This window comes from Salmo salar, chromosome ssa15 (assembly GCF_905237065.1).
Source record: "Salmo salar chromosome ssa15, Ssal_v3.1, whole genome shotgun sequence".
NCBI lineage: Eukaryota > Metazoa > Chordata > Actinopteri > Salmoniformes > Salmonidae > Salmo > Salmo salar.
The window spans coordinates 39,597,222-39,624,350 of NC_059456.1; the positions used below are offsets into that span (position 1 = coordinate 39,597,222).

At 44.7% G+C, this 27,129-nt stretch overlaps 1 protein-coding gene across 1 annotated transcript in view; it reads left to right on the top strand.

Annotated features, from left to right (window-relative positions):
- Nucleotides 1–27,129, top strand: part of LOC106571406 (scavenger receptor class A member 5) — an 87,739-nt gene that overhangs the window by 39,962 nt on the left and 20,648 nt on the right. Inside the window, exons 4-7 of the mRNA XM_014144456.2 lie at nt 7,253–7,927; nt 11,672–11,752; nt 12,429–12,536; nt 18,762–18,827. Coding sequence (XP_013999931.2) covers nt 7,253–7,927; nt 11,672–11,752; nt 12,429–12,536; nt 18,762–18,827 — 930 coding nt within the window. The remainder of the gene's footprint in view (nt 1–7,252; nt 7,928–11,671; nt 11,753–12,428; nt 12,537–18,761; nt 18,828–27,129) is intronic.

The window sequence follows — 27,129 nt, forward strand, 5'->3', positions numbered from 1 at the left end:
TCATCGTCCTTACCAGGGTCTTTGACCTGACTGCAGTTCAGCGTCGTAACCAACTTCAGTGGGCAAATGCTCACCTTCGATGTCCAATGGTATGCTGGAGAAGTGTGCTCTTCATGGATGAATCCCAGTTTCAACTGTAACGGGTAGATGGCAGACAGCGTTTATGGCACGATAATGCATGGGCCCATGTCGCAAGGATCTGTACACAATTCCTGGAAGCTGAAAATGTCCCAGTTCTTCCATGGCCTGAATACTCACCAGACATGTCAACGATTGAGCATGTTTGGGATGCACTGGATCGACGTGTATGACAGCGTGTTCCAGTTCCTTATATCCTTATATGAACTGTAACTCAGTAAAATCTTTGAAATTGTTGCATATTGCGTTTATATTTTTGTTCAGTGTATATACTATATATGCAGTATATAATCATGTATATATTAATACCATTTTGTTGTTGTTGTTGCTCTGTAATACTGCTACCCATCTATCAATTTTATGAAGTTGGCTTTAGCTAGCCCAGATAGGTTCAAATCTCCCAACCTCATAACTAGCTACCAAGAAGCCATTTCTGGTTATCAATCAAGTTAGAGTAGTTAGCTTGTCCAACTAGCTTAGCTGGCATGCCTACTGTCAAGGTTGGTAGATTTTAGAAAAGCAAGCAATAACTTAATGTAGACTACTGAATAAGACTCACATTCCTTTCAATCTTTTACTGAGATTTTAGCAGAGATGCAGAGAAGCATATTTTGTTTCTTTAAAAAAAGAACCACCAGTCAGGAGGATATAGACAGCTCAAGAGGTATGCTTAGATATGCCTGAACATTTGACATTATGATTATGGGTGGATTTCAGGTGTTTGAAAAATGCAGAATTCTCCAACTTCCTAACGGGGGTCTAGCCCCCCTCCAGACCACCCCCAGCCATCCTAATGGACTTTGTACCGCCTCAGATTTTTGGGCTGCATGACAACCCTGATGAGGACCATGCTTAAAGCAGGTCGGTCATGGATAATTAGCTATGCATACCCCCACCCTCTCCCCTCCCCCTACAGCTCTAGTTGCCCCAGACTCATGGTTCTCCAGGGACTAGTTAACTTTATCAAGCCAATCATTGTGTTTATGTTATTGTTAGTTCCAGGTCATTTGGTCATAGGGCCCTAACGAGCTATGGTGGGTATGTTCTGGTTTTAGATTTATAGTATATCCATTGGCAGAGTAGGTGTGTAGCTTAAATAGGTATGGTTCTTTATTTAGGTATTGATATTATTCTTGTACAAGACATAATGAAAAAGTACTATAGTATACTATGGTCTAAATACTGTAAAATTATTATATTTATATACTGTAGTATTTACTGTAGTGTTTTTGCAGACATGACTGTAGTATTCTATAGTATTCAGTAGTGTTTTGCGGACATGAATGTAGTATACTATAGTATTCACTGTAACGTGTCTGTGGACATGACTTTAGTATGCCATAGTATTCACTGTAGTGTTATTTCGGACTTTATTGTAGTATTCACTGTAGTGTATTTGCGGACGTGACTAGTATACTATAGTATTCACTGTAGTGTTTTTGCAGACATGACTAGTATACTATAGTATTCACTGTAAAGTTATTGCGGGCATAAATATAGTATACTGTAGTATTTCTGTGGACATGACTGTAGTATGCTGTAGTAACCTGCAGTCTAGGGTTAGCTAAAATGGCACAACTACCAGACTACACCACTTACTATTTAATGAGGGGAACACCTCAACCAGAACATAAGACTCACAGGTTCGTGGCAGGCCACCTATTGAGTTGGTTCAATAGTTCTGAGCAATGCAATGGACCAGACAACAATTGTAACATCTAAACGTTAGGCAGGTTCTAGGCCCATTAAAGGGAAACAGCACAGAGGCATATATAAAGAACAAGCAACGTTTGTTAACGCTTAGAGGATTACGTCTGACAGATAAATAACACATTAACGTTGAAATATTTTTTATTGAAAACATACACAAGAATGGTGTATAGGTACAAAAGACAAGTTTACAGTTCTTATCTAAACATAAGAGCACAGACATTAATCAAAAGACCCAGAGTTCTGGGCACAAAACAAATATTACAAAACAAGACATACAAAACAAGGACAGGTAGAAAGAAAAAAGGGTCGATGTAGCCCCCCCACTTAATCCCCCCCTTATTCCACCCTATTCCCCTCCCAGCTGCTCGGGTGGCGGGGCCAGCACATGCTGCCCAAAGGTAGATTACCGTATGACCATTGAGAGTGCGTTAAGTGCAAATTCACAGCGCCGCCTGGTCCAAGTAAGAGAGGAAAGGCTGCCAGATTTGATCAAATGTTGATAATTTATTGTTCAGAATATATCTAATTCTTTCTAAGTGTACAGTGTTTGCCAATTTGCTGAGCCATAATTTGGTAGAGGGCGCTTCCCTCTTTTTCCAAAACAACAAGATTAATTTTTTTTGCCGAAATGAGACTGTAAGAGATTAGTTGTTTTTGGGAGTTGGTTAATCCGTTTAGGGAATCGGACACTCCCAGGATTATCAGAAGCGGGTCTGGGTCTATTGAAGTCTCCAGAACTTCAGAGAGGACCCCAAAAATTCCACACCAATACCCATACAAGTTAGAGCATAGGGCAAAGCAGTGGAGTAGTGTACCCTGCTCAGCCTGACATTTATCACACATAGGGGATGTACCAGGAAATATCCTATGTAGTTTGGTTTTGGAATAGTGTAATCTGTGTAATACCTTGAATTGTATGAGACGATGTCTGGAGTTAATGGAGCAGGTGTGGATATACTCCAAGCTGTCCTCCCAGTCTGCCACCGAAATATCAGTCCCTAGTTTTTCCTCCCATTTTGCCTTAATGGCATCAGTAGAGGGTGCGCTAACAGATTGAAAAGCATCATATATACGAGATATCAGTTTGTCTGAGGTGGGGCCTATTTTTATACATCCGTCAAACGTGGAAGGTTTAGCATTCCCAAATGTTGGGAGGTGTTTTCTAACATAGTCTCTAATCTGTAGGTATCTGAAAAAGTTACTTCTGGGAAGATTATAAGTTTCCCTCAGCGATTCAAAGGAAGCAAAGATTCCCCCTATATATAAATCCCCTACGGTACTTATCCCCAACTCTCCCCACCGCTCAAAGGTGTTATCAAGGTTAGAGGGGGCAAAGGAGGGATTCCTGGCAACAGGAAGCATGAATGATATTGGTCTAAGCTCAAAGTGGACTTTAATTTGCTTCAAGGATTTGGACTGTGCTATGTATAATAGGATTGTTACGGTAAAGTGACATCTCCAGATTGACAGGTGACAAAATCACAGCACCAATAGAGAAGGGGTGGCACTCCTCTCGCTCCATACTAAGCCAGCTGGGTGGCGGGTGTGCGTCATCCAGCAAAAACGTAACAGCGCGGAGGTTGGCGGCCCAGTAGTAAAATATAAAGTTTGGGAGAGACAATCCTCCTTCCATCTTGGATTTACAGAGGTGTTTTTTTACCTATCCTGTGTGTTTTATAATCCCAGATGAAAGGATTGATAATAGAGTCCAGTTGTTTATGAAAGGATTTAGGTATGAATATTGGGATGTTCTGGTATAGGTAGAGCAGTTGTGGGAAGAAGACCATTTTAATGGCATTAATTCTTCCGAGCAGAGAAATTTACATTTACATTTAAGTCATTTAGCAGACGCTCTTATCCAGAGCGACTTACAAATTGAGAGAGTTCTCCAAAATTGTATGTTTGCCTTAAGTTTTTGCATCAGAGAGGGGAAATTCTCTTTAAATAGTAAGGAGTATTGTTTGGTTACTACAATTCCAAGGTAGGTAAATGTATCTGAAGATAGCTTAACTGGAAGATGTTCTAGCCAGGAGGTGTTTTGCAACCGTATGGGCATTAATTCACTCTTGTTCCAATTTATTCTGTATCCCGAGAAGGTACCAAAAAATGGATCACCTCCAGAATAGCTGGAATACTATCTTGGGGTTCTGTTACATAGAGGAGAATGTCATCTGCGTATAGGGAAATATTATTTAGCGTATCTTTAGTATTATAGCCGAAATAACACTTTAACAAGAGTACAACAAAAGGACTTCTTAGATCTTGTAACGTCCGTTGTTGGAATGAGACCAAGGCGCAGCGTGGGCTGGGTTCATCATACTTTAATATAAACGGTGAACCAGCAAAAACCAAAACAAGAAGCAACACAACGAACGAACAGTTTCGCAGGCTACTCACAGCAATGCAAAAACAACTTCCCACATCAGACATGTGGAAAAAGGGCTACCTCAGTATGGCTCCCAATCAGCGACAACGATGTACAGCTGTCCCTGATTGAGAGCCATACCAGGCCAAAACACAGAAATACAAAACATAGATAGGGAACATAGAATGCCCACCCCAACTCACGCCCTGACCAAACCACAATAGAGACATAAAAAGGAACTCTAAGGTCAGGGCGTGACAGATCTGTTACTTCCTCTGAAATGCAACTGTGCTTTCACAGAGACTCAGCTGACCATAAGTAAGTAAGCATTTCACTCTTAGTCTACACCAGTTGTTTTACGAAGCATGCAACAAATACAATTTGATTTGACCAAGTTCATTATGTTGTTTTGAAGTTAGAGTCAAGTTGATTGTATGATTGTATAATTGAATACATGGTTGTGTCAAAAAAAATGGACATACGTTTTCAAATATAAGGATATTAAACTCAAAAGATACCCAAAAATTGAACAGAGCAGTAGCTGAGTTTATTTTTCTGGATCAAGTGCCATTCTGTGACTTTGGTTAATACGCCATCTTTTTGTTGTAGTGGTATCGTTTTGGTATTGAGTATAGTGATGGTATCGAGTATCGTGATACTTAACCTGGTATCGTATTGAAGTCAGAATTCTGGTATCGTGACAACACTAGAGTGTGTAGTATAGTATTCTCCAGTATACTACAAAATGAAAATTATAAAGTAAGCACTACATGATTGAGGGATACTACAGTGTGGGGTATAGGATTCTACTGTAAACTACAAAATCTAAATTCTAAAGTAAGTGCTAAATGATCTAGGGATACTACAGTGTGGAGTATAGGATTCTACAGTATACTGCAGTTTACTACCCACATTCTATAGTAAGTACTATAGTATTCTATAGTACAGTGTAGTATTTTTTTTATGTGGGAGAGGACATCAGTTCTTATTGACAATAACACACTTCTACTAGGTGAAAAGTCCCTGCATACTGAACTCCTAGGACAGACACAGAACATGAACTATTTTATGAAAAGGCTTGTTTAAGAAGCAAAAGCTACGGTTGGTAATCAGGAACATGCATTGGGTGTGGGGATGTGAAATCCAATAACAGGAAAAGGAGAGGAGCGTGGCCTGTATTTTTCAGCCTCCTCTCCTCTTTAACTAGTTTGAGAGAAAACAGCTGACGACCACCTGGTCCTAGAGATCGTCTTGCACAGTAACATCCTGTAAAACCACATGATGCACCAGGACAGTGGGGCCTCTGGGAATAATAGGTCTGCCACCACACCCTCATAGGGATGTTTTACATATTGACTCTCCATATATTTTACAGACTCTCCCGTCTTCATGGTAGGTAGTCCAGTTGAGGAATGGGGTTGTTGACATCGCCTGCTGGCTGTTTCGATGAGCAGTCCAGTTTACTGGTCACCACACCCGTTTGCAATTTCGTTTGGCTCTAGTGCAAGGGTAAATATTGCATGGGCGATGTTGAAATTCATACATTAGATATCCTTCGGGGAATTGCTTGAAACTTAATTGGGCTCCCAGATTCCTGGAAACAGAAATGCATCAATAGGAGAAATTAAAAAAATATTTCTGCATTTTGGAGCATTTCAAGAAATGTGACTGTTATCTTGTGTGAATTATTGAGTCCTCTTTGTTATCTTGTGTGAGATCCTGAGTCCTCTGTGTTATCTTGTGTGAGTTCCTGAGTCCTCTGTGTTATCTTGTGTGAGTTCCTGAGTCCTCTGTGTTATCTTGTGTGAGTTCCTGAGTCCTCTGTGTTATCTTGTGTGAGTTCCTGAGTCCTCTGTGTTATCTTGTGTGAGTTCCTGAGTCCTCTGTGTTATCTTGTGTGAGTTCCTGAGTCCTCTGTGTTATCTTGTGTGAGTTGTTGTTACTGTCCTGGTAGAGCAGAGACAGGTCAAGGTCATGTGAAGAGCCGCAGTGCGTTACCAGAGAGTGCGGTTCCTCCAAGAATGAGGGATTGAATGCTAAAGGAGGGCAGACCTTCACCTACTCTATATTCACCCCAGTTCAGGATCCCACATCTCTTCTTAATTTATCCGTCTGGGAAACAAATCCATCTGTTTTGGTTTTGTGCTTTTTGACACGTTGCCACGTTACTCTTCAACCCACATTAGAGCCGAAGTTGCCGTCTGTGAATTCCTGATTAATAACAATTAGGCTTATCTACGTGTGGAAATAAGATACTGTAAGATAGACTGTCATTTTGGAATGAGAAAGTCTCTATAGTTGAGTGCCAGCTTATTTTGGTTTTCAGCTCATTAACTTTCTGAACAATGTAAAATGAGAAGTAATGTAAAGTCTCTTTGTGCAACCATGTAGGAAACATTTCCCTCATATTGAAATAATTAAATTAGTTCTGGTCCACAACACACACATAGGCAACAATTGTTACTAGCCGTGGAGAGGGATGAGAGGGATTTTGAACATGTGTGCTGGGAATTGGCCATTTCCTTCCATTTCCCCAACATTCTCTTTTTCTCAGATTGAGCAATATCACTTTTTTTTTACATAAGAGTCTCAAAAGTATAAGAGAGGATGTCGTCATTGCAGAGCTGAGAGGATTTAGTTTCAAAATATCTCTCTGGCTGACTGCACTGTTACCAAGAAACTTCACTCCAACAGAACATAAACCTTAAAAGCCTTGTTATAGAGGTTGTTTAAAATAGATCACTTCTCTTTCCTTTCAAAAGACATTAACAACAAACAGTCATTGCCAATGGTATAAAAGAGATCACGACACTATCTTGCTGTTTTAATAGTAATACTGTAGTATACAACTCTAGTGTTACTAATCATCATCCCAGTGACAATTAAGTGATCCAATGCGGTGGATTGCATTGATAAATGTTCAGAAGCCATATACTGTAGTAAGTGTTGTTGATCTGTAGCATTTTCTATCTGCTATGTAGGAGATGTATAATTGAGCCTCTCGTCTTTCTCCTCTCTTCCATGTGTCCTCCTCAGTGTCCAGGTCTCAGATGTCCTCAGAGAAGCAGGAGGCACTGATGGAAAACATGACCCGCATGGAGGACCGCTCTCGGGAGCTCCAGCAGTCCCTGGGCGACATCTCCTCTCAGGCAGACCTACTGGAGAACATCTGGAAGCTGGAGAGCCTGTTCCAGAACCACAGCGAGTCCTTAAAGCAGCTGGGCCGGGCAGTGAGCGGCCTGGAGAGGGATATCAGGGATCTGCAAGGCCACTGCCAGTCGACAGACAGCACCATGGAGCTGCTGGGGGACCGTGTATCCGTTCTGAACCGCTCCACCCAGAGGAGCGTGAGTGGGCTCAGCAACCAGCTGGCCCAGGCCTCGGTCTTGCTGCACAACCACGACCTCCTGCTGAGGAGCGCAGCGGACCAGGTGGACCAGCTCAAGGATAGGCTGGAGGAGGTTGGCTGGACGGTCGGCTCAGTCAACCACACGTTCACCAGCGACATCAGCGTCCATCACCTAAAGATCCAGGACCTGCAGGTGCAGATCAGCAATGCAAGCCAGGATGCACGGTACATGAGGGAGACACAAGTCCACATGGAGGAGACCCTGAAGAATGAGGTAGAGATCCTCAGCACCATCACAGAGGACCTGAGGCTCAAGGACTGGGAGCACTCCAATATCCTCAAGAACATCACCTACTTAGAAGGTAACGGCCCCATCACTTATCACTGGCTAGAATGAAGTTTATGTCATGATTAATCTCCCTATGATTACTGAGCTCCTTACACGATGGTTAAGGAAAATGTGAGATGAAGATGTTGATGTTGTATTGAGACTTGCTATCATACTCAATGACTTTCCTGGTTAAATAAATGTCAAATAAGTATTATGTCATGATGTAATGTTAGCAGGAATTAGACAGAATTCAGTGATGTGAATCCATGCCAAATAAGACTTTGAATCAGAATCTGATTGATATTGTATGTGAATGGGACAGTGTTTTATTTAGGCTGGAAATAATTGTGAGTTACATTTAGAAGCCTCCAAAACCAAGGAAATCAGCCCTGTCATTTGTTCCACTGCACATCCCATTTGCTTGTCATTAAGCGTGGGTTTAGCCAGGAAAGCTCCACACCTTGTCGTGGTAATTGGCATTTCTGGCCTGCCTCCTCTCCCTCCCTTCATCACTCCATCCCTCCATCCCAATGCCTTTAGCTTATGTTTCATGCTTACCTTCCAATTTGGCAGTGGTGAACAAATGAGAAGGGGGAAAAAAACACATTTAAGCAAGAAACTGTGATGTGTTGGTCTGAGGAGAGAAAGTGTGAGCATGGAAACATTTATAATCATCACACAGCCACTTGATTAACAGGAATGACGTCAGGAGTGACATGTTTGCTGTTTTAGTGAAGTGTCTTCTGGCTGGGAGGATCACTGTGTCCATTGCCTTCATTCTCATGGAAATGTAATTGTCATAATTAAAACATTGATCTAGCGCTAATTTCATTATTCACCAGTGGTGAAACAAAATAAGGAAACTTGAATGTTCTTTTAGTGGATCATTTGATAAATGGTCATCCTTAGTGTAAAAACAATATCAGCCACCTTAAATAGCCTAAACATGTTTTTTTTTTAAAGCATCACAGCTTCATCAGAAAGCCAATGGTTTAAATAATCTACAGTGAGGGAAAAAAGTATTTGATCCCCTGCTGATTTTGTACGTTTGCCCACTGACAAAGAAATGATCAGTCTATAATTTTAATGGTAGGATTATTTGAACAGTGAGAGACAGAATAACAACAAAAAAATCCAGAAAAACACATGTAAAAAATGTTATAAATTATTTGCATTTTAATGAGGGAAATAAGTACTTGACCCCTCTGCAAAACATGACTTAGTACTTGGTGGCAAAACCCTTGTTGGCAATCACAGAGGTCAGACGTTTCTTGTAGTTGGCCACCAGGTTTGCACTCATCTCAGGAGGGATTTTGTCCCACTCCTCTTTGCAGATCTTCTCCAAGTCATTAAGGTTTCGAGGCTGATGTTTGGCAACTCGAACCTTCAGCTCCCTCCACAGCTTTTCTATGGGATTAAGGTCTGGAGACTGGCTAGGCCACTCCAGGACCTTAATGTGCTTATTCTTGAGCCACTCCTTTGTTGCCTTGGCCGTGTGTTTTGGGTCATTGTCGTGCTGGAATACCCATCCACGACCCATTTTCAATGCCCTGGCTGAGGGAAGGAGGTTCTCACCCAAGATTTGACGGTACATGGCCTGTCCATTGTCGCTTTGATGCGGTGAAGTTGTCCTGTCCCCTTAGCAGAAAAACACTCCCAAAGCATAATGTTTCCACATCCATGTTTGACGGTGGGGATGGTGTTCTTGGGGTCATAGGCAGCATTCCTCCTCCTCCAAACACGGCGAGTTGAGTTGATACCAAAGAGCTCCATTTTGGTCTCATCTGACCACAACACTTTCACCCAATTGCCCTCTGAATCATTCAGATGTTCATTGGCAAACTTCAGATGGGCATGTATATGTGCTTTCTTGAGCACGGGGACCTTGCCGGCGCTGCAGGATTTCAGTCCTTCACGGCGTAATGTGTTACCAATTGTTTTCTTGGTGACTATGGTCCCAGCTGCCTTGAGATCATTGACAAGATCCTCCCGTGTAGTTCTGGGCTGATTCCTCACCGTTCTCATGATCATTGCAACTCCACGAGGTGAGATCTTGCATGGAGCCCCAGGCCGAGGGAGATTGACAGTTCTTTTGTGTTTCTTCCATTTGCGAATAATCGCACCAACTGTTGTCACCTTCTCACCAAGCTGCTTGGCGATGGTCTTGTAGCGCATTCCAGCCTTGTGTAGGCCTACAATCTTGTCCCTGACATTCTTGAAGAGCTATTTGTTCTTGGCCATGGTGGAGAGTTTGGAATCTGATTGATTGATTGCTTCTGTGGACAGGTGTCTTTTTTACAGGTAACAAGCTGCGGTTAGGTGCACTCCCTTTAAGAGTGTGCTCCTAATCTCAGCTCCTTACCTGTATAAAAGACACCTGGAAGCCAGAATTCTTTATGATTGAGAGGGGGTCAAATACTTATTTCCCTCATTAAAATGCAAATCAATTTATAACATTTTTGACATGTGTTTTTCTGGATTTTTTTGTTGTTATTCTGTCTCTCACTGTTCTATTAAACATACCAATAAAATTGTAGACTGATCATTTCTTTGTCAGTGGGCAAACGTACAAAATCAGCAGGGGATCAAATACTTTTTTCCCTCACTGTATCTATCAAGTTGATACCAAATGTCTCAAAACAGATTGCATTGCAGGTGTTTTCCCTTGACATTTAAATAGGGCATTACCAACGTGTGTTTTCTGTCCAACCTACTCCGATTCAGAATTGCTGATCCATGACACAGCACCGCATATTGGCGTTTAACGGACAGCTCTTCATGTGAAAGTTGCATGCTGGTTGACCCTCATGGAGCATGTTTTTTTCTTGAGCATTCTTAGTTGAATTAATAGAAGACTATTAAGAAGTGAAGAGTGATATCATTGATCCTACTAAAACAAACCAGTCAACACCAATTAAGTGGAGTGGTTTTCCCTTCAGACCCCCCAGGGTGAGAAGACTTCCAAGTGAATGTAACGGCCGTCGAAAGGAGTCGACCAAGGCGCAGCGTGTTGAGTGCTCATCATATAATTTTAATAGAACACTTTAAACAAAACAAGACCACGAACGACAGCCAAACAGTTCTGTCAGGAACATCAACTAAACAGAAAGTAACCACCCACAAAACTCAAAGGAAAACAGGCTGCCTAAGTATGGCTCCCAATCAGAGACAACGATATACAGCTGTCCCTGATTGAGAACCATACCCGGCCAAAACAAAGAAATACAAAACATAGAAAAAAGGACATAGAATGCCCACCCTAGTCACACCCTGGCCTAACCAAAATAGAGAATAAAACCCTCTCTATGGCCAGGGTGTCACAGTGAACTTTCAATCCTGACTTGTCATTAGCCACTGCTTTACGCCAGGACAGTATCTTAGGATCTAAGGATCAGCTCACATTATGATTTGAAAGGCTACTTTAAAAATGTCAGTCGGACAAAACAAAACTTTTCAATTGTGGTGTACCTTAGGTAATGTGTTTTCCGTTGTGGCCAAGCTGATTCTACTAACAAGTCTGAAGTCAGTTAACTGGATCCAAGCATAAAAAATTGTTGGATGATGTCCGTTAACCATGTTTCAGACTCAGATTCTGCCTTGAGCTCCTCTGCTTTAGTCCGAGAGTGTGGTGAAACATGAATGACATACCGAGAGGAAACTGGCAATTTATGGGATTACACAACTTCAGTAATCATATTGTCTTCATATTACAGTATATTCATCAGTTTGTTATGTCGGGATCAACTCAATGCTTTAATGAGGTTGTTTTCCACAGGGCCTCCAGGACCAAAAGGTGAGATAGGCGATGTTGGGCCACTTGGGGCCCCTGGTGTGGCAGGCCTCACAGGGATGAGAGGTTCGTACACTTTACAGTAACGTCATTTGTCCTATTCTAGCTTTCAACATACATGACATTCTTCAACCATTTTTCAACCACGTCCTCGAAACGTATCTTACTGTAATTGGCCCGGGTCACGGATTATGTAGCCTAAACCCCCATAGACATATTTCCAAGAAGAATGCAGAAAGCAATCCTCCCTTTAGGAGCATGGAACATGTTAATTTGTTATAGCCATCCAAAACACTCCTCCTACCACATTCAAACTATCAGTCAGTCCACTATCCTACTTATGAAAGAGTTGGTTACTACAGTATACCTTGTTAGTAATGCAACGACTATATCTTCAATTATTGATTACTCAGGGGTTACCTAGTGAACACGACCCCCTATGGTTCCAAATCCATAAGTCCACTCTGTCTGTTAGCAACCTAATAACAGCCCTCCAACTGGGCTCAAAGCATCCTGGGAAATGTAGCAGGGGCATTCCCTGAGATAGTCTTTCATTACATAATTAAATGGTGAATAAAGAAAGAGAACATTGGAAAATGTTATTATGGCATGCAAGCGGACCACCGTACTCAAAGATTCGGAAAAGATAGGCTGTTTGCATTCTTTGAAACACATTTCAGATATCCTGTTTGAAAAGAATTGGGAAAATAAATCCAATGCTTTGTTTATGTCCTCCCGGCAGGTTTAACAGGAGAAAAAGGCTTCCAGGGTCCAAGGGGACTAAAGGGCCTGAGCGGCACTGACGGCCTACAGGGGCAGAAAGGGGATATGGGACCCGAAGGGCCCAAAGGTATGTCTGATATTATTACTGTCAGACAGCTGTAGAGCCATTAGTTAAACTATCCTCTGTACCTCGCTGCCTCTTTGAACCTGCTGTCAATGGTTATATCTATCTCCCTTATCCTTCTGTGATGGCATGCTCTCTCTTAAGCTCAGGCTCCAGAGAGGGCAATCCAAGGCAGATTGATGGAGGCTCAGGGTCTATTCCATCTGATTTGTTGTGTCTCATTGACAACTACAGTAACAGTCAAAAGTTTGGACACACCTACTCATTCAAGGGTTTTTCTTTATTTTTACTATTATCTACATTGTAGAATAATAGTGAAGACATCAAAACTATGAAATAACACATATGGAATCATATAGAAACCAAGAAAGTGTTAAACAAATTAAAATATATTTTATATTTGAGATTCTTCAAAGTAGCCACCCTTTGCCTTGATGACAGCTTTGCACTCTCTTGGCATTCTCTCAACCAGCTTCATGAGGTAGTCACCTGGAATGCTTTTCCAACAGTCTTGAAGGAGTTCCCACAAATGCTGAGAACTTGTTGGCAGCTTTTCCTTCCCTCTGCTGTCCAACTCTTCCCAAACCATCTCAATTGGTTTGAGGTCGGGTGGTTGTGGAGGCCAGGTCATCTGATGCAGCATTCCATCACTCTCCTTCTTGGTTAAATAGCCCTTACACAGCCTGGAGTTGTGTTTTGAGTAGCCATGCTGGTTAAGTGTGCCTTGAATTAAAAATAAATCACAGACAGTGTCACCAGCAAAGCACCCCCACACCATCACACCTCCTCCTCCATGCTTCATGGTGGGATCCACACATGCGGAGATCATCCGTTCACCTACTGTGCATCTCACAAAGACACGGCGGTTGGAACCAAAAATCTCAAATTTGGACTCATGAGAGCAAAGGACAGATTTCCGCCGGTCTAATGTACATTGCTCGTGTTTCATGGCCCAAGAAAGTCTCTTCTTCTAATTGGTGTCCTTTAGTAGTGGTTTCTTTGCAGCAATTCGACCATGAAGGCCTGATTCACGCAGTCTCCACTGAACAGTTGATGTTGAGATGTGTCTGTTACTTATTTGGGCTGCAATCTGAGGTGCAGTTGAGGCTGGTAACTCTAATGAACTTGTCCTTTGCAGCAGATCTGGGTCTTCCTTTCCTGTGGCGGTCCTCATGAGAGCCAGTTTCATCATAGCGTTTGATGATTTTTGCGACTGCACTTAAAGAAACTTTCAAAGTTCCACATTGACTGTCATTTCTATTTGCTTATTTGAGCTGTTCTTGCCATAATATGGACTTGGTCTTTTACCAAATAGGGCTATCTTCTGTATACCAACCCTACCTTGTTACAACACAATTGATTGGCTTAAACGCATTAAGAAGGAAATAAATTCTACAGATTAACTTTTAACAGGGCACACCTGTTAATTGAAATGCATTCCAGGTGACTACAAAGGGTGGCTACTTTGAAGAATCTCAAATGTAAAATATATTTTGATTTGTTTAACACTTTTTTGGTTACAACATGATTCCAAATGTGTTATTTCATAGTTATGTCTTCACTATTATTCTGCAATGTAGAGTAATAGTAAAAAATAAGTAGTAAAATAAAGAAGAACCCTTGAATGAGTAGGTGTGTCCAAACTTTTGACTGGTACTGTAGATCTTCATGCCCTCTGCCTCCCCATCCTAACCCAAAGCAGACCTTCCTTATCAGCTGAACCGCCAACCTAAAACCTTGCAGACAGAAATGTCTCCCTCTCACCATAATAATGGAGGAAAGCCATGTCCGGTTTTTAGTTGGTCCAACCTTAGCCCTGAGACCTGGCTGTAGACGCTTATGGTGCCTAGACATCATAGGAGTCTACAGCCATGTCTCAGGGCTAGTCCAACCTTGCTTTTAGGGAACTTTTTCATCCTTCGTCACCTTGTGTGTTGGGAAGCAGCACTTGTTTTGTAATCAGATACTCCTTTCACACATATGATTTGAGACGCAGTGCCTCATTGTTTTGGTCATGGATTTGACTCTCCACAATGGACTTATTTTATTTCTCTATGCAAACCAAACAGCTGGATCAGTTTAGTTTGGCTGAACTGTCCGGTGCTGGAGGCTCAAACCCCTGTGAGCCAATAACATTAAGATTAGATGTGGGTGCTCTGCACTCTCTATCTGGCCTGTCCTCCCAGCCCTGTTAGACTGACTCACTGTGACTACAACACACATAACACAGGGTTAGATAAATACGAAATAAAATAACAAAGGCACTTAGCCATTTAGTAAAACTTGTAAAAGCACCCTTGTGGAAAAGGGAGAGATGTTGTGTGGCCTGTTAAAGTAGGCCTTTCTTTATGTAAGTTTTTCTGTGAGTTAGAGCTGTGTTTGGCATTGGGCGTTTGAACCAGAGTAAGTGTCTAACATTTCCTGACCACCGCACCACACATTACTATGAGGATGTGGTCAGCTCAGAGCACTACCCGACAATTGGTGGTTCTGTTTGGGTGCCACTGCCATTGGGCCCTTTCCTGTGACTCTGGATCTGAAAATACAGGAATTAAACATGGGATAATAGTCACTTTATTACAGTAACAGCTCATAACCACACCTTGTGGTTTTAAACTTGTAGTTACAGAGAGATGTTCCCACAGAACTGAGTGGTAGGAATTTTAATATTCCATCAAAGGCATATCCAGAGTTTGTTATTTTTATGAATATTCTACAAAAAAAGATGACAGTACCATAATGGTCATTTTTGCCTTATTGTGTGGTGTCCTCTATAATCATGGACATAAACTTCTGGTACATATCAAAATACAACAAATATTAATTTAGTGTAATTAAAGATTGAAGTTGACTGATTACTTCATTTTCCACAGCCTCTCTCAAGTCCAGACAGTAAATTAAATATATGGTGCTGGCACACTTGTAACAATCAAGACTTTCAGATGAAACTGCCAGAATGTCCCTGCACCCACACTCAGATCCTCATCAGATCAGCATCAGATGCCCTCTTCAGGACACAAATGTATCCAAGTAGGATCTTCTTAAAAATAAATTCTAAGACTGTTAAGGCTTCAAGTAGTGAAGCCAGAAAGACGCCATAAAATGTCTCTCTGCTCACTCTGAAAGAGGAGCTGCAGGACGACTGTGCTTTCAGCCTCTCAACCCCAGCGATTTTTCATAAAATCCTTTAATCGTTAAATTGATGTTGCCTTTTGCTCTGACTCCTTTTTGTCTTTCATAATATAGCATTCAACCCACAGACAGACAAATTAATTGCCTCAGACGACAAGAGCAGAGCAACAAACAAAACAATAGCCCACAACAATGGATGTCAGATCACAGAGAATCAAGGACATATGTGTTAATGTTCACTTTTGGGGAAACATACACCTCACTGTACTGTATTTGCTGTCTATACTGTCTTTTTCTTTGTGCTGTTTTTCTAGTCCACTTCAGCAAAAGCTGAAGATACTGTAGTTCACAAGGAGGTTGTCCTATAATTGTTAAGTCTAATGACAAGGTGCTTACATTTAGTTTGTGGGTCTTCAGTTCACGTTAACAAGATTATAAGGTATCCAAAGGGAAATTGAGTTGAGGGATGTCTAAAATCAGACCTGAGGTTGGTTCAGCTGTCTTTCTTCCCGGTGTGAGGGAGACTATTTTAGAGTTACTTTGTTCCCCCAACCATGGGAAAAAAGATCCTCTCACAAGTATTCTTGTCTCACAAGTAGAGGTGGCACCACAGGTCCCAGAGTGGTGGTGGGGGGAAAAAATCTGGGGCCGTAGTTTTTTCTGATCTAGTAACCTAACCAGTTAAAACTCTGACCTTATACGGTATGACGTGATTAATCAGTTGTAAAAAGGTTTAATATGGGCTATGATGGGACCAGAGCTTTTCCGATCAGGTCACAAGGTTTTAAAAAACTCCTGGAAAAACTACTGACCTTGGGGAGGATGAAAACCCTGTCAAAATTCAGCAACCTTGTACTTGTTCATATGAATTATATTTTAAAGAAGGGGGGTTCCTATACAGAGACACAGAGAAAGTGCAGGAAAGTAGAGAGTGCACCTTGAGCTTTGTGCATTGTGCCCGGCCAGCGCAACCTCCGATTTCCGTGAATCTGATTTGTCAAGACATGCAAAGAGCCTGCAGCAACACTCTGATGTGAAGGACATAGTAATTGTGCACAAGTCAACAAATCATGAGACAAATTTGCCCCTCTTTTTAACACTTTGCATCAATATACACTGCTCCAAAAAATAAAGGGAACACTTAAACAACACAATGTAACTCCAAGTCAATCACACTTCTGTGAAATCAAACTGTCCACTTAGGAAGCAACACTGATTGACAATACATTTCACATGCTGTTGTGCAAATGGAATAGACAACAGGTGGAAATTATAGGCAATTAGCAAGACACCCCCAATAAAGGAGTGGTTCTGCAGGTGGGGACCACAGACCACTTCTCAGTTCCTATGCTTCCTGGCTGATGTTTTGGTCACTTTTGAATGCTGGCGGTGCTTTCACTCTAGTGGTAGCATGAGACGGAGTCTACAACCCACACAAGTGGCTCAGGTAGTGCAGCTCATCCAGGATGGCACATCAATGCGAGCTGTGGCAAGAAGGTTTGCTGTGTCTGTCAGCGTAGTGTCCAGAGCATGGAGGCGCTCCAGGAGACAGGCCAGTACATCAGGAGACGTGGAGGAGGCTGTAGGAGGGCAACAACCCAGCAGCAGGACCGCTACCTCCGCCTTTGTCCAAGGAGGAGCAGGAGGAGCACTGCCAGAGCCCTGCAAAATGACCTCCAGCAGGCCACAAATGTGCATGTGTCTGCTCAAACGGTCAGAAACAGACTCCATGAGGGTGGTATGAGGGCCCGACGTCCACAGGTGGGGGTTGTGCTTACAGCCCAACACCGTGCAGGACGTTTGGCATTTGCCAGAGAACACCAAGATTGTCAAATTCGCCACTGGCGCCCTGTGCTCTTCACAGATGAAAGCAGGTTCACACTGAGCACGTGACAGACGTGCCAGAGTCTGGAGACGCCGTGGAGAACGTTTTGCTGCCTGCAACATCCTCCAGCATGACCGGTTTGGCGGTGGGTCAGTTATGGTGTGGGGTGGCATTTCTTTGGGGGGCCGCACAGCCCTCCATGTGCTCGCCTGAGGTAGCCTGACTACCATTAGGTACCGAGATTAGATCCTCAGACCCCTTGTGAGACCATATGCTGGTGCGGTTGGCCCTGGGTTCCTCCTAAAGCAAGACAATGCTAGACCTCATGTGGCTGGAGTGTGTCAGCAGTTCCTGCAAGAGAAAGGCATTGATGCTATGGACTGGCCCGCCCGTTCCCCAGACCTGAATCCAATTGAGCACATCTGGGACATCATGTCTCGCTCCATCCACCAACGCCACGTTGCACCACAGACTGTCCAGGAGTTGGCGGATGCTTTAGTCCAGGTCTGGGAGGAGATCCCTCAGGAGACCATCCACCACCTCATCAGGAGCATGCCCAGGCATTGTAGGGTAGGTCATACAGGCACGTGGAGGCCACACGCACTACTGAGCCTCATTTTGACTTGTTTTAAGGACATTACATCAAAGTTGGATCAGCCTGTAGTGTGGTTTTCCACTTTAATTTTGAGTGTGACTCCAAATCCAGACCTCCATGGGTTGATAAATTGGATTTCCATTGATTATTTTTGTGTGATTTTGTTGTCAGCACATTCAACTATGTAAAGAAAAAAGTATTTAATAAGATTATTTCTTTCATTCAGATCTAGGATGTGTTGTTTAAGTGTTCCCTTTATTTTTTTGAGCAGTATATTTTATTCAGCTAAATCAAAAGTGGTGTGGCACTACCACACCAGATCGAAAAGTGCTATGGCAAATGCCACTTCGCCACACTTTTTTTTCAGCGGCCCTGCTCACAAGTATTCCAGGAAGGCAATATGGAAACCTCAAACCATAGCCTAGCTTTAGGCCTAATCCAGGCCCACCTACACAAAGTCAACCATGACACAGTGAGAGGGCAATACTTAGAAGAGAAATAGCATGTGGAAAGGTTCTCTAAGAACATAATACTGATCTGGTTCAACTGGATCATCAGTTTTACTTATGTCCAGTTTGATTTTGTAGTTACAGGATGTTAACTATTCATCTGTGCTTCTCCTAAAGTTTCCACTGAGTGTAACACAGTGTTTTGTTGTCTGTCTGTCCTTTCCAAGGTGACAGAGGAGACAGAGGACTGAAGGGCGAGAAGGGAGACCGAGGTGACCGTGGTGAAAAAACAGGTGAGACCAGTGAATAGTGAAGAGTTATGGGATTGCTGATGCTCATCATCCTCTCAATGATGTTGGTCCATTGTTATCTGGATACATATCTGTAACACTGCTGCATCGTAAAATTGGTTATTGTAATAGGTTGTTGTAAAACACAGGTAGATTACCGAATTTAACCCTAACTGACCTACCAATTATTGTATACTGCTTTTCAGAGGGCAAAGGAGTGCAGAGGGTCTTTTGAGGCCTGCTACCTTTCTGTTTGGCTTTAGAATGCAGTTTGCACCGTCACAAAATATTTCAAAACTCAGCACCAGAGCTGATGTCACATGCTGGTGTCAGTCTAGTGAGTTCATCACTCATTTACATGAGTAGGTGGAGGCTCTCACCTGGCACACACACATCACTTGTAAACAGGGATGCCTAAGGATCAAATAGAAAAATAGACGATTTTATGGACCGAATCACAACAGGCATACATCTCTGCTCTACTTGTACATGGAATGCTGGTGGTTGGTGGGAAGCAGTGGTGTCACAAAGTGTAGGTTACCGTAGTGAGACGAAGGTCTGTCACAGCTCAGAACCCGTGGGTCTCTTTGAATTGGGGATCGTGCTCCCCAGTCCCCTGGGTCATTAATCCTCTATCTCGCTTGATGTTTACAATGTCACAACTGACAACCATGTTTTTTGGGGACGGTAGGTAGCCTAGTGGTTAGAGCATTGGGCCAGTAACTGAACGGTTGCTGGATTGAATCCCCGAGCTGACAAGGTAAAAATCTGTCGTTCTGCCCCTGAACAAGGCAGTTAACCAACTGTTCCCCAGTAGGCCGTCATTGTAAAGAAGAATTTGTTCTTAACTGACTTGTGTAGTTAAATAAAAATAAACATTTTAAATGTTAAAATTATCCTAGAAGGCTGAGGGTTGTGGCTGAAAGTTGGGGGTGAGGGTTGGGGCTGAGAGCTGGGACTGAGGGTTGGGGGTGCAGTTGGACCTAAAGCCCCTAGCTTGACAAGCTGTAAAATGTCTTGTGCTTAATGCTTGCTTGGTAATTGTTGCTATAGCATTGCCTTTCACCTTCACACCTCTCAGAATGGGGGTACCAAACTTTGATATGATATCCCAAGAGTCCCAAGAAACTGGAGTAAGCTTGGCTTTGACAGATCATTTTTACAGGACAGCCACAAGCTTCAGTCTCCACATTTGAAGTGTCTGCCTACACACACACACACACACACACACACACACACACACACACACACACACACACACACACACACACACACACACAGCATGGTCTTAGTCCATTAGTCCAGAAATGTTGTTGCAAAGGGCCAAATATTGGTTCTATGCCAGATGTTGTAAACTGTTCCTCTAAGATCAAGGTTCACTCCCTTCCTCTCCTCTAAGAGTAAGGAGGAAGGTGTAATGCTTTTCGTAGGAGAAGTATCGGAGTCAGGCGCAGGACACAGGGATGAGTGCAAACAAAACGTTTTACTCAAAAACAATAATCCAACTTCTCCCACAGTAATAAAACATGGCTGGGAGAAACACCTCCAACAACTACAAAACAGGAAACAGTCACGGACAAGACAAACATGAATGCCAGAGGGTTAAATAATGAACATAATCAGGGAATATGAAACAGGTGTGAATAATTAAGACAAAACCAAACGAACAGGGAAACATAAATTGGTGGTAACTAGTAAGCCGGTGACGTCGATCGCCGAACGCCGCCCGGACCGTACCCCTCCCACTCCACGAGGTACTGAAGGCCCCTCGCCCAACATCTGCAGTCCATAATGGCTCGTACTGTATACGCCGGTGCCCCCTCGATATCCAGAGAGGGCGGAGGAACCTCCCGTACCTCAGACTGCTGGAGCGGACCAGCCACCACCGGCCTGAGGAGAGACACATGGAACGAGGGGTTAATATGATAATCAGGGGGGAGTTGTAACCTATAACAAACCTCGTTCAATCTCCTCAGGACTTTGAAAGGCCCCACAAACCGCGGACCCAGCTTCCGGCAGGGCAGGTGAAGGGGCAGGTTTCGGGTCGAGAGCCAGACCCGATCCCCCGGTCTATAAACCGGGGCCTCACTGCGGTGGCTGTCGGCACTCGCCTTTTGCCACCTGATGGCTCGTTGTAGTCGTACATGGGCAACGTTCCATGTCTCCTCGGAGTGCCGAAACCATTCATCCACCGCAGGAGCCTCGATCTGGATCTGATGCCATGGAGCCAGGACCGGCTGATAACCTAGCACACACTGAAAAGGGGTAAGATTAGTCAAAGAGTGGTGTAGGGAGTTTTGGGCCATCTCCGCCCAGGGGATAAACGACGCCCACTCTCCCGGCCGGTCCTGGCAATAGGACCGCAGAAACCTACCCACCTCTTGGTTGACTGTTTCCACCTGCCCGTTACTTTCGGGGTGGAAACCCGAGGTAAGGCTGACCGAGACCCCCAGGCTTTCCATAAACGCCCTCCAGACTCTAGACGTAAAATGGGGACCCCGATCAGCAACTATGTCCTCAGGCACCCCGTAGTGCCGGAATACATGGGTGAACAGGGCCTCTGCAGTTTTTAGAGCCGTAGGGAGACCAGGCAACGGAAGGAGACGGCAGGACTTAGAAAACCGATCCACAACGACCAGGATCGTGGTGTTACCCCGTGACGGGGGAAGATCCGTCACGAAATCCACCGATAGGTGTGACCACGGTCGTTGCGGAACGGGAAGGGGTTGTAATTTCCCTCTGGGCAGATGTCTAGGTGCCTTGCACTGTGCGCATACCGAACAGGAGGAGACATAAATCCTCACGTCCTTAGCTAACGTGGGCCACCAGTACTTCCCCGCAATGCAGCGCACCGTCCGACCGATACCAGGATGACCAGAGGAGGGTGATGTGTGGGCCCAACAGACCAAACGATCGCGAACATCAAACGGAATGTACACGCGCCCAACGGGACACTGGGGGGGAGTGGGTTCTGCATGTGACGCCCGTTCGATGTCCGCGTCCACCTCCCATACCACCGGTGCCACCAGGCAAGAAGCTGGAATTATGGGAGTGGGCTCCGTGGACCGCTCCTCTGTATCATACAGCCGGGACAGTGCGTCTGCCTTCACGTTCTGGGAACCTGGTTTGTAGGAAAGGGTGAAAGCAAAGCGTGTGAAAAACATAGCCCGCCTGGCGAGGGTTCAGTCTCCTCGCTGCCCGAATGTACTCCAGATTTCGGTGGTCAGTCCAAATGAGGAAAGGGTGTCTAGTCCCCTCAAGCCAATGTCTCCACGCTTTCAGAGCCCCGACCACAGACAACAACTCCCTATCCCCCACATCATATTTACGCTCCGCCGGGCTGAGTTTCTTCGAAAAGAAAGCACAGGGGCGGAGTTTTGGTGGCTTACCCGAGTGCTGAGATAGCACAGCCCCTATTCCAGCCTCGGATGCGTCCACCTCAACTATGAACGCTAAGGAGGGATCAGGATGCGCCAGCACTGGAGCCGTGGTAAACAGAGCCTTCAGGCTACCAAAAGCTCTGTCCACCTCAGCCGACCACCGCAGTCGCACCGGTCCCCCCTTCAGTAAGTAGGTAATGGGAGCCGCCACCTGGCCAAAACCCCGGATAAACCTCCGGTAGTAGTTGGCAAACCCTAAAAACCGCTGCACCTCCTTTACCGTGGTTGGAGTCGGCCAATTACACACGGCTGAAATGCGGTCAGCCTCCATCTCTACCCCTGACGCGGAAAAACGGTACCCAAGGAAGGAGACGGACTGTTGGAAGAACAGACATTTCTCCACCTTGACGTAAAGGTCATGCTCCAACAGTCGACCAAGCACCATGCGTACAAGGGACACATGCTCAGCGCGGGTAGTGGAGTATATTAGAATGTCATCTATATACACCACTACAGCCCGCCCGTGCAGGTCCCTGAAGATCTCATCCACAAATGATTGGAAGACGGATGGAGTATTCATTAACCCATACGGCATGACGAGGTACTCATAGTGCCCAGAAGTGGTGCTAAATGCCGTCTTCCACTCATCCCCTCCCTTGATACACACCAGGTTGTACGCGCTCCTGAGGTCCAATTTTGTGAAGAAGCGCGCCCCGTGCAATGACTCTGTCATACTAGCGATAAGAGGCAGCGGGTAACTGTATTTTACCGTAATCTGGTTCAAACCTCGATAGTCAATGCACGGGCGTAAACCTCCATCCTCCTTCTTCACAAAAAAAGAAACTCGAGGAGACAGGTGAAATGGAGGGCCGAATGTATCCTTGTCCCAGAGATTCGGTGACATATATCTCCATAGCCTCCGTTTCCTCCTGTGACAGAGGATACACGTGACTCCTGGGAAGTGCAGCGCCCTCCCGGAGATTTATCGCACAATCCCCCTGTCGATGGGGTGGTAATTGAGTCGCCTTCTTTTTACAGAAGGCGATTGCCAAATCGGCATATTCGGGGGGAATGTGCATGGTGGAAACCTGGTTTGGACTTTCCACCGTAGTGGCACCTAAGGAAACACCTAAACACCTCCCTGAACACTGACAGGACCATCCCTTGAGAAACCTCTGTTGCCACGAAATAATAGGATCAGGAGAAGCCAACCAGGGAAGACCCAAAACAATGGGAAACGCAGGAGAGTCAATCAGAAAGAGACTAATTCTCTCCTCATGACACCCCTGCGTCACCATAACAATGGGAGCCGTGACCTCCCTAATCAGCCCCGACCCCAAAGGACGACTATCTAGGGCATGTACAGGGAAGGGAACATCAACGGGAACAATAGGAATCCCTAATCTATGAGCCAAAGACCGATCAATAAAGTTCCCAGCTGCGCCTGAATCTACTAGCGCCTTATGCGGGGAGAACCCCGGAAATCCTATAGATAACCACATGTGAGCAACAGGGGGGTCTGGGTGAGTCGTGTGCCTACTCACCTGAGATGAACCACCAGTGTTCCGCCTACCACCTCGACTTCCTGGAGAACCTCCCCAGCACCGACCAGCAGTGTGTCCTCTGCGGCCACAGCTAGTGCATGGAATGGTTCCCCCTCCGGTCTCTCTCGTACCAGCCCCTCCCAACTCCATAGGTGTTGGGTCTAAGGGGCTGGGGGATGGAACCAATGAACCCCGATCCGGACGTCCGCGGGAGGCCAACAGGTTATCCAGCCGGATCGATAAGTCCACCAGCTGGTCCAGGTGGATGGTGGTGTCCCTACAGGTTAGCTCCCGACGAACGTCCTCTCGCAAACCACACCTGTAGTGGTCGATCAGGGCCTGCTCATTCCATCCCGCACCCACCGCCAGAGTTCTAAAGTCCAGCGCAAACTCCTGAGCGCTCCTCATCCCCTGTCTTAAATGCAACAATCGCTCCCCCGCCGCACTCCCTTCCGGTGGATGATCAAATACTGCCCGAAAGCGGCGGGAGAAGTCCTCGTAGTTATCCAGAGTAGGGCCTTCCCCTTCCCAGATGGCGTTGGCCCACTCCAGGGCTTTACCAGTCAGACAGGAGATGAGAGCGCTCACTCTCTCGCGTCCCGAAGGTGCCGGCTGGACAGCCGCCAGGTAGAGCTCCAGCTGGAGTAGGAACCCCTGGCACCCGGCATCTGTTCCGTCATACGCTCCCGGGAGCGAGAGCTGAATCCCACTGGATACTGATGACGGATGGTTGAGCATGTGTGTATGATGTGGTTCTGGTGGCGATGGAATGGCTGGGTCGAAGGGAAATCCTCTTCTCTCAATATTGTCCATAGTCTGCAGCACGCGATCCATGGCTGTCCCGAGACTCTGTAACATGATCGCGTGCTGCTGGACGCGCTCCTTTACTGGACTAGGAGTACTGGCTGCTCCTGCTGACTCCATATTAGGGGTCCGTGATTCTGTAATGCTTTTCGTAGGAGAAGTATCGGAGTCAGGCGCAGGACACAGGGATGAGTGACAGGAAACAAAACAGGAAACAATCACGGACAAGACAAACATGAACGCCAGAGGGTAAAATAATGAACATAATCAGGGAATATGAAACAGGTGTGTGTAATTCAGACAAAACCAAACAAACAGGGAAACATAGATCGGTGGTAACTAGTAAGCCGGTGACGTCGATCGCCAAACGCCGCCCGAACAAGGCGGAAGTCGTGACAGAAGGTGTAGAACATTTGGTGGAAGTTTTGTATGTCCCTTTTCTTCTGTTATTGTTTATGCCCTGATTATGTGCATTTCATGCCAAAACCAAGTTAGATATCTATTTATCCCAGAGTATATTATAATGATGAAAAATACCCAGTTAAAATTGCAGTTTTGATGACATACAGCATTTCAAAGTGGGACAGTTTTCCAATCTGCCAAATGCACTTTTGACAATGTGCCTGTTTTTATAAGGTATTGACAGCATGGTTTTTAGTGCTCTCTCCCTTAGGACTTAACCAATTGGCTCTTTTTCTAGAACAAATAGTTTAGTTGTGAAACTGTAGAGAGATGTCAGCAGCGTGGTGCTAGAAAAGGGGAAGTACTGGTTTTCATTACGCGGTCGTCTGATCAATTAGCTGGACTTTAACAGGCTCTGCTAAGAGGTTTTCTGTTGGATGTATGATTATGTCTAGAGTAAAGTGTTAACAAATTTCTGTCTGAATTTCTAAAATGATTGGACCAAACCAAGCTTCATGCTGTCCTCATGGTAGGTAGGTCTATACCTGGCTGAGATGTATTTTTCATTAGTTATTTCGTTCCAGGTCTCCAGGATTGGGCTTTATGTGCAGGGGACCTGCAATATGACATCCTGGCTAGATCTAGCATTTCCTCTTCTTCCTATTCTTCCTAAATCTGTTCTCCTCTCACATGACAGGAGGGACAGGAGGCCCCTCGGATCAGCCTCCCACTGTGTGTGTGCTGAGTGAAAGGGACTCCTGCTGTCTCGGGGGGCGTGTGCACACACACACACACACACACACACACACACACACACACACACACACACACACACACACACACACACACACACACACACACACACACACACACACACACACACACACACACGAGAGGATGACGACATTGCCCACACATAACCCTCTTTGTACAAGGCAGAAAACAGTCCAGCACAAACACATACAGCGGAGGTGACCTGAGAGGAGATAGCGTCAGAGCAGTTACGATAGCACATAGACTGGTCCCTGTGATAGCCATCTCTAGGAGGTGAGGTCTTGCATATGAAACTCCCTTAAGGACTATAGGCAGGGGCCCATCCAGGGGTTGAACACAGATTGTTTTTGCCTAACCAGTAAACTGATAAACACATTTTCAGTTGAAGTCGGAAGTTTACATACACCTTAGCCAAATACATTTAAACTCAGTTTTTCACAATTCCTGACACTTAATCCTGGTAAACATTCCCTGTCTTAGGTCAGTTAGGATCACCACTTTATTTTAAGAATGTGAAATGTCAGAATAATAGTACAGATAATGATTTATTTTATTCCTTTCATCACATTCCCAGTGGGTCAGAAGTTTACATACACTCAATTAGTATTTGGTAGCATTGCCTTTAAATTGTTTAACTTGGGTCAAACATTTTGGGTAGCCTTCGACACGCTTCCCACAATAAGTTGAGAGCTCCTGGCAGAGCTGGTGTAACCGAGTCAGGTTTGTAGGCCCCCTTGCTCGCACAGGTTTTTTCAGTTCTGCCCACATATTTTCTATAGGATTGAGGCCAGGGCTTTGTGATGGCCACTCCAATACCTTGACTTTGTTGTCCTTACGCCATTTTGCTACAACTTTGGAAGTATTCTTGGGGTCATTGTCCATTTGGATGACCCATTTGCAATCAAGCTTTAACTTCCTGACTGATGTCTTGAGATGTTGCTTCAATATATCCACATAATTTTCCTCCCTCATGATGCCATCTATTTTGTGAAGTGCACCAGTCCCTCCTGCAACAAAGCACCCCTACAACATGATGCTGCCACCCCCGTGCTTCACGGTTGGGATGGTGTTCTTCGGCTTGCAAACCTCCCTCTTTCCCCTCCAAACATAATGATGGTCATTATGGCCAAACAGTTCTATTTTTGTTTTATCAGACCAGAGGACATTTCTCCAGAAAATACGATCCTTGTCCCCATGTGCAGTTGCAAACCGTAGTCTGGCTTTTCTATGGCGATTTTGGAGCAGCGGCTTCTTCCTTGCTGAGCGGCCTTTCAGGTTATGTCGATATAGGGCCCGTTTTACTGTGGATATATATACTTTTGTACCTGTTTCCTCCAGCATCTTCACAAGGTCCTTTGCTGTTGTTCTGGGACTGATTTTCACTTTTCGCACCAAAGTTCA